This window comes from Xyrauchen texanus, chromosome 33 (genome assembly GCF_025860055.1).
Source record: "Xyrauchen texanus isolate HMW12.3.18 chromosome 33, RBS_HiC_50CHRs, whole genome shotgun sequence".
Classification (NCBI taxonomy): domain Eukaryota; kingdom Metazoa; phylum Chordata; class Actinopteri; order Cypriniformes; family Catostomidae; genus Xyrauchen; species Xyrauchen texanus.
The window spans coordinates 37,454,155-37,472,885 of record NC_068308.1 but is presented as its reverse complement, the minus strand read 5'-3'; the positions used below and the strand labels follow the sequence as shown (position 1 = coordinate 37,472,885).

The following is an 18,731-nucleotide window of genomic DNA, read 5'->3' as shown; positions in this document are numbered from 1 at the left end:
CTCAGTGAAGGAGCCAGCTTTTTTTCCCAGCTTTGTAAGCCTTGTTCTCATTCTTCTCTTCTTTTCATCCTTTCATCTTTAATTCTCCTGGTTATTTGTCCTGGTTTGAGAGTTTCATGGGGTTAAGAGGATTTGAACTCTCCTGTGCCGCCTCTATCTCCTGCTGTCGTGTGGGTGTCCAGCACAGCAATGGAGATATTAAACCTTTTCCTTTCCTTTTCTCCTTGCCTTTCCATTCTTGCCTTGCTTTCCTTTCCTTTTCTCCTTTCCTTTCCTGGCCTTTTCCTTTTGATGCCTTGCCTTTCCTTTTCTCCTTTCCTTGCCTTTTCATTCCATTGCCTTGCCTTGCTTTGCCTTTCCTTTCGTTGCCTTACCTTTCATTGCCTTACCTTTCCTTGCCTTTCCTTTCATTGCCTTACCTTTCCTTGCCTTTCCTTTAGTTGCCTTGCCTTTCCTTGCCTTTCCTTTAGTTGCCTTGTCTTTCCTTGCCTTTCCTTTAGTTGCCTTGCCTTTCCTTGCCTTTCCTTTAGTTGCCTTACCTTTCCTTGCCTTTCCTTTAGTTGCCTTGCCTTTCCTTGCCTTTCCTTTAGTTGCCTTGCCTTTCCTTGCCTTTCCTTTAGTTGCCTTGCCTTTCCTTTAGTTGCCTTGTCTTTCCTTGCCTTTCCTTTAGTTGCCTTGCCTTTCCTTGCCTTTCCTTTAGTTGCCTTACCTTTCCTTGCCTTTCCTTTCGTTGCCTTGCCTTTCCTTTCCTTGCCTTTCCTTTAGTTGCCTTGCCTTTCCTTGCCTTTCCTTTAGTTGCCTTGCCTTTCCTTGCCTTTCCTTTAGTTGCCTTGCCTTTCCTTGCCTTTCCTTTAGTTGCCTTGTCTTTCCTTGCCTTTCCTTTAGTTGCCTTGCCTTTCCTTGCCTTTCCTTTATTGCCTTACCTTTCCTTGCCTTTCCTTTCGTTGCCTTAGCCTTTCCTTGCCTTTCCTTTAGTTGCCTTGCCTTTCCTTGCCTTGCCTTTCCTTTAGTTGCCTTTCCTTTAGTTGCCTTTCCTTTAGTTGCCTTGCCTTTCCTTGCCTTTCCTTTAGTTGCCTTGCCTTTCCTTGCCTTTCCTTTCCTTGCCTTTCCTTTAGTTGCCTTGCCTTTCCTTGCCTTTCCTTTAGTTGCCTTGTCTTTCCTTGCCTTTCCTTTAGTTGCCTTGCCTTTCCTTGCCTTTCCTTTAGTTGCCTTGCCTTTCCTTGCCTTTCCTTTAGTTGCCTTGTCTTTCCTTGCCTTTCCTTTAGTTGCCTTGCCTTTCCTTGCCTTTCCTTTAGTTGCCTTGCCTTTCCTTACCTTTCCTTTAGTTGCCTTGTCTTTCCTTGCCTTTCCTTTAGTTGCCTTGTCTTTCCTTGCCTTTCCTTTAGTTGCCTTGCCTTTCCTTGCCTTTCCTTTAGTTGCCTTACCTTTCCTTGCCTTTCCTTTCGTTGCCTTGCCTTTCCTTTCCTTGCCTTTCCTTTAGTTGCCTTGCCTTTCCTTGCCTTTCCTTTAGTTGCCTTGCCTTTCCTTGCCTTTCCTTTAGTTGCCTTGCCTTTCCTTGCCTTTCCTTTAGTTGCCTTACCTTTCCTTGCCTTTCCTTTCGTTGCCTTGCCTTTCCTTTAGTTGCCTTGCCTTTCCTTTAGTTGCCTTGCCTTTCCTTTAGTTGCCTTGCCTTTCCTTGCCTTTCCTTTAGTTGCCTTGACTTTCCTTGCCTTTCCTTTAGTTGCCTTGCTTTCCTTGCCTTTCCTTTAGTTGCCTTGCTTTCCTTGGATTGCCTTTCCTTGCCTTTTCCTTTAGTTGCCTTGCTTTTCCTTGCCTTTCCTTGCCTTTCCTTTAGTTGCCTTTCCTTTCCTGTCCTTTAGTTGCCTTGCCTTGCCTTTCCTTTCCTTGCCATTTTATTTAGTTTCCTTGCCATTTCATTTAGTTTCCTTGCTTGCCTTTCCTATCGTTTTCTCCTTTCCTTGCCTTGCCTATTTCTTTTGTTTCCTTGCCTTTCCTATTCCCTTTGTTTCCTTGCCTTTTATTTTGTTGCCTTTCCTTTTGTCCTTGCCTTTTCCTTTAGTTGCCTTTCCTTGCCTTTCCTTTAGTTGCCTTGCCTTTCCTTGGATTGCCTTTCCTTGTCTTGCCTTTAGTTACCTTGCCTTTCCTTGCCTTTCCTTTAGTTGCCTTGTCTTTCCTTGCCTTTCCTTTAGTTGCCTTGCTTTCCTTGCCTTTCCTTTAGTTGCCTTGCTTTCCTTGGATTGCCTTTCCTTGCCTTTTCCTTTAGTTGCCTTGCTTTTCCTTGCCTTTCCTTGCCTTTCCTTTAGTTGCCTTTCCTTTCCTGTCCTTTAGTTGCCTTGCCTTGCCTTTCCTTTCCTTGCCATTTTATTTAGTTTCCTTGCCATTTCATTTAGTTTCCTTGCTTGCCTTTCCTATCGTTTTCTCCTTTCCTTGCCTTGCCTATTTCTTTTGTTTCCTTGCCTTTCCTATTCCCTTTGTTTCCTTGCCTTTTATTTTGTTGCCTTTCCTTTTGTCCTTGCCTTTTCCTTTAGTTGCCTTTCCTTGCCTTTCCTTTAGTTGCCTTGCCTTTCCTTGGATTGCCTTTCCTTGCCTTGCCTTTAGTTACCTTGCCTTTCCTTGCCTTTCCTTTAGTTGCCTTGCCTTTCCTTTAGTTGCCTTGCTTTCCTTGCCTTTCCTTTAGTTGCCTTGCTTTCCTTGGATTGCCTTTCCTTGCCTTTTCCTTTAGTTGCCTTGCTTTTCCTTGCCTTTCCTTGCCTTTCCTTTAGTTGCCTTTCCTTTCCTGTCCTTTAGTTGCCTTGCCTTGCCTTTCCTTTCCTTGCCATTTTATTTAGTTTCCTTGCCATTTCATTTAGTTTCCTTGCTTGCCTTTCCTATCGTTTTCTCCTTTCCTTTCCTTGCCTTGCCTATTTCTTTTGTTTCCTTGCCTTTCCTATTCCCTTTGTTTCCTTGCCTTTTATTTTGTTGCCTTTCCTTTTGTCCTTGCCTTTTCCTTTAGTTGCCTTTCCTTGCCTTTCCTTTAGTTGCCTTGCCTTTCCTTGGATTGCCTTTCCTTGCCTTGCCTTTAGTTACCTTGCCTTTCCTTGCCTTTCCTTTAGTTGCCTTGTCTTTCCTTGCCTTTCCTTTAGTTACCTTGCCTTACCTTGCCTTTCCTTTAGTTGCCTTTCCTGTCCTTTAGTTGCCTTGCCTTGCCTTTCCTTGCCTTTAGTTACCTTGCCTTTCCTTGTATTTTCCTTTAGTTGCCTTTACTTTCCTTTCCTTTCCTTGCCATTTCATTTAGTTTCCTTGCTTGCCTTTCCTATCGTTTTCTTCTTTCCTTGCCTTTCCTATTCCCTTTGTTTCCTTGCCTTTCATTTTGTTGCCTTTCCTTTTGTCCTTGCCTTTTCTTTTAGTTGCCTTGCCTTTCCTTGCCTTGCTTTTTCATTTTGTTTCCTTCATTTTCCCTTCCCCATAATTTTTTTTCCCTATTTCCCTTTCTCCTTTCCGTATCTATTCCCTTTCCCGTGTGCCGTGTCCTTTCCCATTTCACCCACTCCCTTTCTTTTCCTTGTCAAAGTCAGACTTCGGCGTCCAGTATTACTTGACAGAGCCTCTACTGTACAGTATATTTTGTCAGCCGTTTCTATCCAATAATCTTTGCATAATGCTGGGTAGCCCCGCCCACAGAAGAATGTAGTTGGTTCAAAATCCTGCACCTGCTATTAAAACTCTAAATGTTCTGATTGGCGCAGTAATTTCATTTTGAATGAGGAGAGAAAAGTTATTTGACACTTGAAGCTCTGCAGAGATGCCATGGTCCTGCCCCCCACCCCACCCCACAATCACAGACTAAACAAACGGTGAATGAGGCCATGCCTGAGCTCTGTCATCGTCTGCCAGACCTCTCTCATCACGCTTTCTTTGAGTGCCAGTACTTAACACAAAAAGAACCGCTACTCTGTCCCCTTGTGCCCTCAGTTTGGGGTGTGTGTGTGTGTGTGTGTGTGTGTGTGTGTGTGTGTGTGTGTGTGTGTGTGTGTGTGTGTAGAATTTAGGTGTGTAGGTGATGTTTCAGGTTTATTCGGTTGAGGACAGAGAGGCATAGCCCGGGGCAGTTAGTATGTTTTAGAAATGAGCTGTCACTTAAACAGGATGTGGAGAAGAGAATTTAAGACCCTTGGAAAAGGGTTGTACAAACACATACAGACTCAACAGGAACTGTGGAGGGTCTATGTTTAAGCCAATAGACACCAAGAGTGATGCAAAGTGCAGATGAAAATTTACATCACAAGTTTGCATTAATGGCCTGGCAAAATCTTTGACAACTAACAACATGTTTAAAAATTAATGTTCAGTTGCTGAGGCAGACTCTTTTGGCTTTGGAAGTGACCAGTGACGACCTCACATTGAAGAACTGATGAGCCATTGACAAGTTTGAATTTCATCCAAACCTTTCCCTCAACAAGGGCAAGGCCACAAACTGCAATTGTTATCCATGGTTATTGTGTAACCAAGCATTTTTCTGGGGTTCTCGTACACTTAAATGACTAATAAAACCAGACGGTGGAGGCAGAATAGTCTGTGTTTATTGAATGTAAATCTTTTTCTCAGTTAAGCTGCATATGCCTGGAAGGGACATTTGTTCACATTACAAACACTCAGATCTTAAGTATGACTTTATTTGCAAGCAAAAAAATTGCAATCTACTTCTAATGATATTACAATATAATTGCGGTGGAAAGAAAACGTTTATTGCAGAGTGCATTTTTACAGTTAGGGATGTAGGGATGAATTGTTTCATTTTAAAATCTTGTTGTGGCAAAATACAGTCTGTGTGAATAGGCATAACAAATTTACATTCCATTAGAGTAAATTATGTTTTAGTTTTGTGGTTTAAGGCAGTGCTAACTCTCGCCCCATCTCTTCCCCTCTCTCTCTCTCTCTCTCTCTCTCTCTCTCTCTCTCTCTCTCTCTCTCTCTCTCCAGTAAACTGTTCAGTGAGTTTATTCTCAAAGTTCCTCTGGGTCGTCTGGTGAAGCAGAAGTTGAACTGCATGATCGACATTGTCCATAGCGACCTGTTCACTCAACACGGTACTCACACACACACACACACTCTCTCTCTCTCTCTCTCTCTCTCTCTCTCTCTCTCTCTACCAAATATCCACCAACATTTCTACCAAATCTTTAGCAGACATCCAGGTAATTCAAATAAAACTGGTTTACTTTTCACAGATATGTGTCATTGTGCATGATGAATGATGCTTTAACTGCAACAGTGTTGTGCGTAAGTGAAATGTGGCCCATCACTGTCTTACTGAGTTTGTTTAGTAAAGGAATTGAGTGTGTGTGCATGTGTTTGGATGTGTCCCAAGGTGAAGTGTATTGTAAAAGCAATGACATATGGCAGCTCAGTGGGTAGATTGTTAGTAGATGCACGTCATTCAACTGTAATTATCTGTGGATGCGTCTCTTGCTCTGACTTAATTAAATCACTCATCACACAGCCATATGCTGTCTCATGCGCTTCCCTGTCTGCCTGCCTGCCTGCCTGTCTCCCTTGCTGTCTTGCATTTTTTAAATGGAAGTTTTAGATCATTTTATTTATTTCTAAGTTTATAAAAATAATCTGATGAATTTCAAAATTAATTTATCATAATAATAAATGGCATAAAATATATATACATAAATACTATATACATATACATTGAAACTTGATTTTACGAAATTCAATTGTAGACATCGGTTCCACACAATGAAAATAAGTTTCATTAATAGAAAATATAAATGTAGGCTTTACTCAAATATTTTGTTGCATAAACCCAAAGGAATCGAGTTAAACTCACTTAAATTTTATTTGTCCAAAAACGTTATGTTTAGCATGGCAAATTAGCAATTACAAATCTAACCATTAGTGCCACTTTCCTCCAAAAAAATCCACCAACACAGACACTTCTCGAAATGCCAGCATAACAAAACTTTAAACACTAACAAGCCTCCTACTTGTTTCTTTTTGTGTAGAAATACATTAAAATAATTTCAAAATTGACTCTCCTAATCCAGTACTATGAAAAGCATGCTGGGTAATGCAAATTCCTTGCCCGGCTTCAGCAATACTTTGATGCAACAAATATAGTTCATATTGTTTCAACACAGCTGGATTTAAGTAAACATGGATTGTACACAATGAAATTAAGACCAAACGCTAAAGAAGTGTGTGTGTGTGTATATATATATATATATAATTGTTTCATTACTGTTAATAAAGAATAACGATAAAACTTGTCAGAAAATCAGCCTCATTTATCTGGATAATGCAGCAACAAACATTTGCAACTTAACTAGATAAAGCATTGTTTACACACCTAATGCATGACTTTGCTCTTCATTTTGTTCCATTGGTGCTAAAAAAAGTCCCGCCATTGCTAGTAAGTGAAAGAGAGAGAAAAATATGAAATACACGTCCGTTCTTTACAATATATCACACTTCAAATTGTACTTATGACTCCAGACCTTCCCAGGAGGACTTAAATGCACAAACAACAGCCGTGTCAGTGATCATTTGATGGGAAATGGACATCTTATTGCTATTTGTTGTGCAAAACGAGCCCAGATGGGACTTGTAAGAGAAATCAAGCACTCTGTAGACTCCATAGGCACAATTTAAATACCTTACAGTGGAAAGACTATGACAATTTTTGTAACTTTTCAAAAAAATATGTTTTAAAAACTATTGTCCATTTAATCAGTTATCCACCAACTTTCCATCACCACCACGAGTTATCGGTATCGGCAAAGTCCAATATCGGTGGACCAACATTGTCATGTCTAGGCCCAGAAAAGTCACAGAAGTCATCAAATGTTTAACCTGTCTATAGTGAGTATAATTTAGAAATAGCTTTTTACAAGGACAATCTATATAAAATATATCAAAAGAAATCATATATTTTTTTTTTATACATGTTTATAACATGTTTTCAACATGTTTTCAGTAAACGTGAATGACTGGAAAAGTCCAGCATGACAGTCTGTCCCAGAACTGTCCACTTAGGCTGGAAGAGACCATCTACTACATCACCAAAACAATCATTAAAAATCACTGTACGTTCACTGTTGTGTTTTGTGGTGGTGTGTTGTGTGATTGTTGATGCGTTCTGGGAATCTCAGAGCGCTTGCTGGTGTCCCAGATCAGAGGAGAGAAGTTTTGATAATGCTTTTTGCTTGTGCTAAATTGCCCGTCTTTGTTGTGAGAGCAAACGTCACCTCTGATCTCAGAAAGCACACTGCGGCTGCGATGCTGATGTCAGGCAATTTGATTTATTCTATTGCAACCGTCTGTTTCATTTTAGCCAGTAAAATGCTGTCACAAAGTTCACGGGCAGGTCAGTTATTTAATGTAAAATGCTAAGTGCATTGCTTTGTTCATGTGGTCTTGGAAAAGGAAAATTGCATGGATCTATTTGTACAAGTTTAAACTGGACCAGCTTGAGTTCAGGAGTGTATGTGTGTGCGTTCTGTTCAGTAGCGAGTCCTCGTTGAAGGAAAAACTGATTTGTATTGATTTAGCTCTTGAGCATACACAAAATCCCGCCTCCCACATTGACAGACTGGTTCCCTGCCATGCCCCCATGCCATTTATACATTTTTTGGCAAATTTATGATTTCTTCTGTAGTCATGGAGTGCATGTCATCCTGCACTTTCTAATGAAATATGATCACCGTCATCTTCAGATCTCAGAGAGATATTTAATTTTGAGATTATCAGCCAATAACTCTTCCTGCTTGGGCTATTACCAAAAGTGGTTAAACCTAGTGTCCATTCAGTAACATTTTACAATAAGGGTCCATTTGTTAACATTAGTTAACATGAACTGACAATGAACAATACTTTTACAGCATTTATTCAACTTAATGTTAATTTCAATATATACATTTTATATGTATAATATAGTTAATACACTATGAACTAACATCAACTAACAACAAAACAATTCATGATAGCTTATGCAGTAACTAATTTTAATGAATGACCACCTGCCTAATATGATGTGGGTCCTCCGCCTGCCACCAAAACAGCGCCGACCCACTGAGGCATGGACTCTAGAAGACCCCTGAAGGTGTCTTTTGGTATCTGGCACCAAGACATTAGCAGAATATCTAAAGCATAAAGCACAGGGCTGTTAATCAGAAGGTCACTGGTTCGAACCCCATGGCCACCACCATTGTGTCCTTGAGCAAGGCACTTAAATCCAGGTTGCTCCGGGGGGATTGTCACTGTAATAATTGCACTGTAAGTCGCTTTGGATAAAAGCATCTGCCAAATGCATAAATGTAATGTAAATATATCTTTCAAGTCCTGTAAGTTGCGATGTGGGGCCTCCATGGATTGGACTTGTTGGTCCAGCACATCCCACAGATGCTCAATCGGCTTGTCGTCTTCCCACAGTGCATCCAGGTGCCATCACTTCCCTAGGTAAATGGCGCACACATACACGGCCGTCCATGTTATATTAAAGAAAATGGGACTTATTGGACTAGACGACCTTATTCTACTGCTACAAGGTCCAGTTCCGACACTCACGTGCCCATTTAGGCGCTTTCGACGGTGGACGGGGGTCATCATGGGCACTCTGACCGGTGTCCGCTATGCAGCCCCATACGTAGCAGCGATTGGACTGTGTGTTGTGACACATCACTCATGTAATCAAATTTTCTGTGACTTATGCCACAGTAGACCTTCTGTCAGTTCGGGCCAAGGGTGTCCAACACCCTGTTGCCGGTTTCTGGTTTGTCCCTCCTCGGACCAGTGTCGGTACGTACTCGCCACTGTTAACCGGAAGGACCCCACAAGCCTTGCCATTTCAGAGATGCTCTGACCCAGTCGCCTGGCCATAACAACCTGTCCCTTGTCAAAGTCGCTCAGGTCTTTACTCATGCCCATTTCTCCTGTATTCACTACATTGACTACGGAAACTGATTGTTTGCTTACCATCTAATATCTGTCAGGTGGCCTTGTTAGGAGATAAACGGCGTTATTCGCTTCAGCTCTGAGTGGTCATAATGTTTTGGCTCATCGGTGCTCATATTTGTGGCCTTTATCACTCTCGGTGGCTTGATTAGCCTGATAAGGGGACCGGGTGTGTAGAATCACGACCTGGCCCCGCCATCTGCCCTGTCACAATATTAATTATATGCATGTGGAAGACCGTATAAGTCAGAAACCACCAAAGACCATTTTCGACCCAGGAAAAACCCTGCATACACGATTATAAGGTAGTTGCATTTACGATTTGCATTTTAGAATAGTTTTTTCCCTGCTTTCTGTGGCCCTATAAGAACAGACCTGTTCCCCATTTTTGTGTTGTGACCCACCAGTTTAGGACCACTTCTTAAGCTAACTGTTGACTTCGGACAAATATTTGTATTTAGTGTGCTCGCATCACTGGCCCCACAGTGAGTCTGGTTTCTCCCAAGGTTATTTTTCTCCCATTAACCAACATCTTATGGAGTTTTGTGTTCCTTGTCCCAGTCGCCTTCGGCTTGCACACTGGGGTTATAAATACAATTTACAATCATATTTAATCAAACTACACCCTTTTTTTTTTTTTTTTTTTAATGCATGATTTCCTGTAAACGATAAAATGACTTGATTCATATGTTTACTCTAAATTGCACTGAGGTTTCAGCTACTTGATGTTTATTTGTGTCTGTGTGTAGACTGCAGGGAGATCCTCCTGCCTCTGATGACAGATCAGCTGAAGTTTCACCTGGAAAGTGGAGAAGATCTGGAGTCCTGCTGCCAGTTACTCAGCAACATCCTGGAAGTGCTCTACAGGAAAGATGTGGTACGAGCATAAACATTGCATCATTACGCCACACGGGACGTCTCATACACTTTGTTTTCATACCAGGATAATGAAAATAAAATTACAATTGAGCTGAAATGACGTAGACTGATGGCTCAAACAGAAGCATATACCATGGACTAACAACCTTGAAACTCACAGTGAGACTGTCTTTAAAGGTTTATAAGTTATTGTTTGAAATCAATTAGCCTATAATAAAAATAAATGTGTTTTTTACTTCCGGAACCAGACTGTTGTGCTCTACAGTGCCACTTGTGGCAACTCTGACAACACAATGCAAACTTGTTTTGTGTTTTGTGTTTTGAATAATGGAGGCTGGGTCAATGGTAGTACTAGCTAAATCCTTTGACTTTATAATGTTATGCATCATTTGATAGAAGCCAGATACTGTATTTTCTTTCCAATAAATAATCACTCACACTCTCATGCGATCGCACACCCACACACTCACGGGTGCGCACATACACGCGCACATACACATGAACTCACATACACACGCACATACGCACTCACTCACATACGCACACACACACACACACACTCACATACGCACTCACACACACGCATGCACACTCACCCTCTCGCACGCACGCACACACACCATCTTGCACGCGCACAAACACACACACACACCATCTCGCACGCGCACACACACACACACCATCTCGCACGCACACACACACACACACACACACACACACTCACCCTCTTGCACGTACACACATACTCACCTTCTTGCGCACACACACTCACCTTTTTGCGCTCTCACACACACACACACACACACACACACACACACACACACACACACACACCATCTCGCACGCACACAAACACACACTAACCATCTCGCGCGCGCACACAAACACACACACTCACCCTCTTGCACGCGCGCACACACACACACGCGCACACACACTCACCTTCTTGCGCTCACACACACACACTCACCCTCTCTCACGCGAGCGCACACACACACACACTCACCCTCTCGCACGCACACACACACACACACACACACACACACACACACACACACACACACTGCTGGAAGGGACCGGGGTGTAATGTAGTCATCTGCACCATATAATTTTGGTGTAAAAAAAAAATCTCTGTCCTTGACAAGAAAACACCACAGTCTGCATTTTTCACAGTTTTCTGCAGAACATGCAGGGACGTTATGCCACTCCTACTAATGGCCAGTGACTTTATCAGCAATAAATATTTCTTTTCAGCCATTTAACTGCATTATTTTTTATTTAATTTAATATATATCCATCGGAGGTTATTGTGTTACCTGCAGCATCAAATATATATGATGGATATAAATACTGTATGAGACAAGGCTGTTTCCAGTTAAACCATACCATAGATTATTTAGCAGAGACAGGCCAACTTCTATTAAAGTGAATGGGAGAAATTGGAACGCACAACAGTCTATGGATGTAGGAAAGAAATCCAGCCTAAAGGCCAAATAAACTTCATACAAAATCGAAGATCATTTATATCATAATCTGGCCAAAATGACTGTTTTTGCATTAATTTCGGAGGTTCGAAACAGCTCACCTGGACTGCTAAACACCTTAATGCCATTGGTCCATGTCATCGGTAGGTGTGACCTGGAGCTCCACCTAACTTGAAGCTGACAGCTCTTTCTGTTTATGTTGTTCAGTCAGTCAAAATCAGTCAACAAGAACACACTGGCGTGTAGCGTAGTTGGCGAGTGGTTGCAAATCTTCCTACATCTGTACGATCGTTCATGTATAGAAATTTTCTAAGACCATTTGATGCAATTTTTTTTTATATACTAGTCTACAAAAGGAATCAGATCTACTCAAATACTCTCATGTGCCCTTTAACTCATGTTCCATCTGCAGTGAAAGCCATTTACTGTTAGCCTATCATCACTCTTTTGAATTTATTCTGCTCATTAACACTTTTATAACCTGATCTTTGCAGCAGTATCAATGTCACCATAAATTACAATAACAGAGTGGAATCAACACATATGGCTGCGTATAGCAGGTTAGCGGATTAGCGCCATGCATTCAAAATGTAAACAAGACAAATTAAACATTTTCTACTGCATATCCACTATCCAACCCTTGACTGAAATGTTTCTCATGATCTTAAAAATCTTTTGATCTGACGGCGTATGCTTAAATGGTTGAAATTAGTTTTGTAGACAAAAATATAATTGTGCCAACATAAACATTTATTTCATCACAAAACAAAAATGTAATAAACTATAAAAAAAACCTTTTTGAATTGGATGACTTGGACCAAATAATAAATAAAAGCAGCCAATATGTGCCCAACATAGATGGAAACTCTTTAATACTGTTTATAAGCATCCCAGAGTGATATTTCTAGAAGTTTCTTGAGAAAATGTCAAGAGTTCATGTCTGCAATTCTAGACAAAGGGTGACTACTTTGAAGATGCTAAAATATAACACATTTTGGATTTTTTATAGTCACAACATAATTCCCATAGTTCCATTTATGTTAATCCATATTTTTGATGACGTTACTATTATTCTAAAATGTGATGTATAATAAAGAATAAGTGTTTCAAAACATTTGACCGGTAGTGTAAATTATTTTATATCACTTTATAGCAGCTACTAATCTGAGGCATAAAGTCATCGATAGCACATTTTAATCCCACATTAGCTTAGGTTTTACATGTAGCGTCCTCATTATTAAATATACCTCTAAACGCCTCCCACAGCGGTGTGGCGGGTGTCTGAATGTTCACAAATATACAGTATACTGTTGCTCGGCTGTTTAGAACTTTAGAACTTCTGTATTCCAGTGTTTTAAGTATTTACTGCTGAAATTCCATTTTGGAATTTTTGGTCTTCTCACATTCAGGCAGATCGGAGCTGCACTTTCATGACTGGAAATATCTTCCTGTGATCGTTCCAAAGATGGCCGACATTGCTAGAAAGACTTTGTATCTATCATTTTAGTTTTAAATAATTATAATAATAATAATAATAACAAAAAATATATATAATTAGATAAAATAAAATAATAATAAAACATAATGACATTCATTATAATTGAATACATTGGAATAAATAAAATGAAATGCAATAAAATAATAATAATACAAATTGAAATAAAATAAAATTTGAATAAATTAAAGAAATCAAATCAAATAATGAAATCAGTGTGTGTGTGTGCGTGTGTGTGCGTGTGTGTGTGTGTGTATATATATTCAGGTTGTGGGGTTCCAAAAAAAATGTAAGTCAAATATTTAGACATATTTTAAGTATTTGAAAAAAATTTACAATTTAAATGTTTTTTTTTGTTTGTTTGTTTGTTTTTTCATGTTATTTTACACCTGTGCAACATTTTCCAAGCCTTAAAGGAAATCATATATCCCCTGTATCCAAGTTAAATATGAATAAATGAATTCAGAGGTATGTGCATTAAGCACACATATACCTTAATATGTATTTGTAGGACAATTATTAGTTCTTAATGAAACATATTAGTTAGCCACATTGAATAATGGTGCTAGCCCTATTGATTTTGTTTTCTACCGTGGAACACAAAGGGAAATATTAGGACAGCCTCGGTCACCATTCACTTTCATTGTATGGATAAAAGATGCTATGACAAGTTGTAGTGACTGAGAATAATATTCTGCCTAACATCATCTTTTGTGTTCCATGGAAGAAAGTGTGTCGTGACCGGGTCAAAACAACATGAGTTGGTAAATGCGATTGGATTTTTCTGTTTATTTCGATTTATTTTTAAATGTTGTGTCTTTGTGTGTTAATTCTAGGGTCCCACACAGTGGCACGTCCAAATAGTAATGGAGAAACTTTTGAGGACCGTAAACAGAACGGTGATCTCAATGGGCAGAGACTCAGCTCTCATTGTAAGTTCAAGTTTTATGTTTCTCTCTCCTCGAAAGATTTGTTCATCTGGGATGTTCTGAGTTTTGGGGTTTCCGGTGTATATGCTGAGTAACAGTGTTCTACCACAGCAGATTTTACTGGCTTATGGTGCTTACTCTACTTGACCTTTTAAAAGTGATTTATTTATTTATTGCAGAATGTTTTTCAAAACTGTATGAAAAGAAACATGGACACTTTTTAAAAGTAGATCCTTATGTTTGACTCATGGTTTTAATTTCCAGTTTGAAATAGAATTGATGTTCATGTTAATCCTGTCTGAGCTGATCTGAGATCAGATATCAGGGGAGAGTTTGGCTGGTTAGTTTGGTTTTGTTTAGGATGCTCGAACACGCCGCTAAACAATAAGCGCCTATATCAATGCCAAGAGTCGTTCAGACGGATGCTGTAAGCAGCTGTCCTTGACTTTTACAGCCACATCACCATATGCATGCTAATTATCTCTCCTATCAATTCAATTCAATGGGCTTTATTGGCATGAAAGTTTCAAAAACAATGTTGCCAAAGCATCATATAGAATAAATAAAATAAAAGCTAAATACATTTTGTCCAATAACTTGGACAGTATATAATATAATTATTAGTAATATATAAATAACAGCAATATATAAATTATTATTATTTATTTGACCACATCACTGTGTGTGTGTGTGTGTCCAGATCTTTCACTGTTCCTCAGATTGTGGCATGTTGATACATATTGGGCAGCAAGATGTGCCCTGTCTCCTTCTCCTAGGGGTTTTTGTTAAACTTGTTTAGGTAAACGTTCATTATTTCACTTATTTCTTTCTCTCTCTCTCTCTCTCTCTCTCTCTCTCTCTCTCTCTCTCTCGCTCTCTCTCAAAGCTTTATTGGCACGAGTACATCATTAGCATTTACAATTTTGCAAAATCATCTTTCATCAGTACACTTAGCCTTATACAAATGCTCAAAACGTCAATGTTACAGATTTGTTCATCAGTACATAACTTTTCCGGCAATGTAACAACTCTTTAAGGTGACAAATATCTGGAGAAGATTTGACAACAGGTTTATGGCAAAGGCTTTATGCGTTGTATGCCCGTCTTTGTTCCTGTTGCATGACAAATCAAAGACAAGAGCACATCTGCTCAGAGTAGGATTGGCTGATATGCAGGTTTCACAATATATTGTTTTTGCAATGATTTTTCTGGTGATTTAAAATGAAGCATCATAGTCAAAAAGATAAAGAAAAACAAGTGTGTGTATGTGTTTGGTATGTATGTGCATATATGCATGTGTATGTATATATTTATATGTATATACACTCACCTAAAGGATTATTAGGAACACCTGTTCAATTTCTCATTAATGCAATTATCTAATCAACCAATCACATGGCAGTTGCTTCAATGCATTTAGGGGTGTGGTCCTGGTCAAGACAATCTCCTGAACTCCAAACTGAATGTCAGAATGGGAAAGAAAGGTGATTTAAGCAATTTTGAGCGTGGCATGGTTGTTGGTGCCAGACGGGCCGATCTGAGTATTTCACAATCTGCTCAGTTACTGGGATTTTCACGCACAACCATTTCTAGGGTTTACAAAGAATGGTGTGAAAAGGGAAAAACATCCAGTATGCGGCAGTCCTGTGGGCGAAAATGCCTTGTTGATGTTAGAGGTCAGAGGAGAATGGGCCGACTGATTCAAGCTGATAGAAGAGCAACTTTGCCTGAAATAACCACTCGTTACAACCGAGGTATGCAGCAAAGCATTTGTGAAGCCACAACACGCACAACCTTGAGGCGGGTGGGCTACAACAGCAGAAGACCCCACCGGGTACCACTCATCTCCACTACAAATAGGAAAAAGAGGCTACAATTAGCAAGAGCTCACCAAAATTGGACAGTTGAAGACTGGAAAAATGTTGCCCGGTCTGATGAGTCTCGATTTCTGTTGAGACATTCAGATGGTAGAGTCAGAATTTGGCGTAAACAGAATGAGAACATGGATCCATCATGCCTTGTTACCACTGTGCAGGCTGGTGGTGGTGGTGTAACGGTGTGGGGGATGTTTTCTTGGCACACTTTAGGCCCCTTAGTGCCAATTGGGCATCGTTTAAATGCCACGGCCTACCTGAGCATTGTTTCTGACCTTGTCCATCCCTTTATGGCCACCATGTACCCATCTTCTGATGGCTACTTCCAGCAGGATAATGCACCATGTCACAAAGCTCGAATCATTTCAAATTGGTTTCTTGAACATGACAATGAGTTCACTGTACTAAAATGGCCCCCACAGTCACCAGATCTCAACCCAATAGAGCATCTTTGGGATGTGGTGGAACGGGAGCTTCGTGCCCTGGATGTGCATCCCACAAATCTCCATCAACTGCAAGATGTTATCCTATCAATATGGGCCAACATTTCTAAAGAATGCTTTCAGCACCTTGTTGAATCAATGCCACATAGAATTAAGGCAGTTCTGAAGGCGAAAGGGGGTCAAACACAGTATTAGTATGGTGTTCCTAATAATCCTTTAGGTGAGTGTATGTGTATATGTTAGGGCTGTCAATCATTTACATTTTTAATCAAATTAATTATATGGTGTCCCGATTAATGCGATTAATCGCATATACAAATATTTGCTGATAAAGCTCCTCATATAACAATAATTCAATATATAAAGATTATACATATTTATATCAATATATAATTATACATGGTTATCTTTTAAATATAAAAAAATTATATATATAATTTATATGGGCTTGTTTAAGAGCCCGTCAATTTCCACCTGCCTCAGACATGCTTGTGTCTCGTCTCAGGTGTGTTGCGTCATAAACATAAAATATTTAGGTCACTGTGTCAAGTTAAATATAGTTTAATACTCAATCTTTAAACACATATTGAGATCCCTTAGTTCACATTTGCACTCCTTCAAGTGTTTTGAACGCAAGAGCGTAACGCATGTTTGTGTTGTTGCTACTGAAGTGTTTCTTCACTGTATAAACTGTGTGTTGCTCATACAGCTGAAGTTTTACTTACTGCCCCCTGGAGTAAACTGGTGGTACTACAAGCTTGCATTTCTCAGGAATCTTCCTTATTATGGTCCGTGGACATTGCGATTAATTGCGTTAATTTTTTTTACATGTTATTTTTTGTCAAATTAATAGCACTGAATTAACGCGTTAAATAGAGTGCCCTAGAGTGTGTGTGTGTGTGTGTGTGTGTGTGTATATGTGTTGTGTTTGGAAAAAAAAATCACTTTATTAAAGCTGTTTTTGAACAAATACATACATTTCTAAATATATTCTTACCAGATTTCAACCAATGTCTTAAAATATTGAGATATAGTTGTTTTAGCTATTTTCCCCATTGCTAGCTATGAGACATTGATGGATAAATGAGTCTTTATTTAATGCAGAATTTCAATATTTGAAGGTCTCACAATTAAGAGACTCAGTTGGTATCTGCCTTTATAAAAGTGCTTATATTTACAAGCTTTTTAAGGAAAGAATGCTTGCAGATTTGGTTTGTGTAAAGATTGATGTATTGTGTGTTTGTGTGTGTGTGTGTGTGTGTGGCGGGCGGGCGTGCGTGCGTGTTTCTCTGAGGGTTGCTCCCTCATGCTGACCTTGTTCATCAGAGCTCTGGTGCTTAGATCCAGATTTATGCATTAACTTTCCTCCTCTGTGCTTTGGCTGCATGTGAGCGTAGAATTCTAATGAATTTGATCAGCACAACCAAAGAGACACACTCATCCTGCATGCAGATGTAGACTTGCAGTAAAGAACAAGCCAAGGATCCACTAGCAAATTCTTCAGGACAGAGCTGTTGTAACCGTTTACCTATTTTTTTTTTCTCTCTAAAATGTAATTTCTGTGTTCATAAGGAAATGTGCTTCTGTACATTTTAAGTATTTTCAAACCCTCCCTTTTCTCTGCATTGGGAGTGGCAAGATTGCCACATGATTGGCTCCTTAGATTGATTGACACTGCAGGACTGACTACTTTCTGCAGCATCAGTGCAGGAAGAAAAAAATCCTCTCAGATTTACTTTCTCTCTGTATTCACAGTACATTAAATATACATCTGTGATGATGGAGAGGCACTTGAGATTGATTTAGTCTGCTGAAGCTTTAGCTTCTGCTGACTGTCCTCCTTTTACTACATTTCAGGGGAGTTTCTCAAACTTTCTCATGTGGGAAATACCAATTTGGTTGCCAAGGAGAGGTTTCCTGGGAATTCCCTGCTTAATAAACATGGAAATTCACACATGCACTCATACAAACTCCTTCATTGTGAGTGTGCTTTGCTGCTGGAAATGAAACCAAGAGAAAGCATTGTTTTGCGAATTCTTTAGAGGGGTGCAGGCTATTTTACCTGAAAACAATACAGCAAAACCTAAAAAACAAACAAACAATACTATATCAACATTACTGGTATACTGAAAACAGATGACTTTGCACATGGCTAGGCGATACAGTTAATACATTTTAGGAATACCTTGATACTTTTCAGCTTGTTTTGATGACATTTGATATCTAAATTTAATGTATTTGCTCTGTATTTCACTCAGAGAAAGCATCATTTCAACTGAAATTGTATTTATGTGGACCAATATAATATTGCATAGTAATAATGATTACCTGCATATACACCAATCAGCCACAACATTAAAACCACCTGCCTAATATTGTGTAGGTCCCATGCAGTGCATAAAACCATGCAGATATGGGTCAGGAGCAGTTTATACAGTGAAGAAAACGCGTTACGTTCCTGCGTTCAAAACACTTGGAGTGCAAATTCGAACTAAGTGTTCTCAAGATGTGTTTTTAGTATTAAACTATATTTAACTTGACACAGTGACCTAAACATTTTATATTTATGACACAACTCACCGAGACGCTACACAAGCATGTCTGAAGCAGGTGTACATTGACGGGTCCTTAAACAAGCCCTCATAATAAATCTCCAACTGATTGACAAATTCACTTGTGTAGTGGAT

The 18,731-nt window shown here is 39.6% G+C and overlaps 1 protein-coding gene across 2 annotated transcripts in view; it reads left to right on the top strand.

The window, feature by feature from the left end:
• The window catches only part of LOC127626751 (dedicator of cytokinesis protein 1-like), a 329,863-nt gene that overhangs the window by 132,782 nt on the left and 178,350 nt on the right, over positions 1 to 18,731 (top strand). For both annotated transcript variants that reach the window (XM_052102764.1, XM_052102763.1), the window contains exons 25-27: positions 4,960 to 5,066; positions 9,690 to 9,817; positions 13,635 to 13,730. In XM_052102764.1, coding sequence (XP_051958724.1) covers positions 4,960 to 5,066; positions 9,690 to 9,817; positions 13,635 to 13,730 — 331 coding nt within the window. The remainder of the gene's footprint in view (positions 1 to 4,959; positions 5,067 to 9,689; positions 9,818 to 13,634; positions 13,731 to 18,731) is intronic.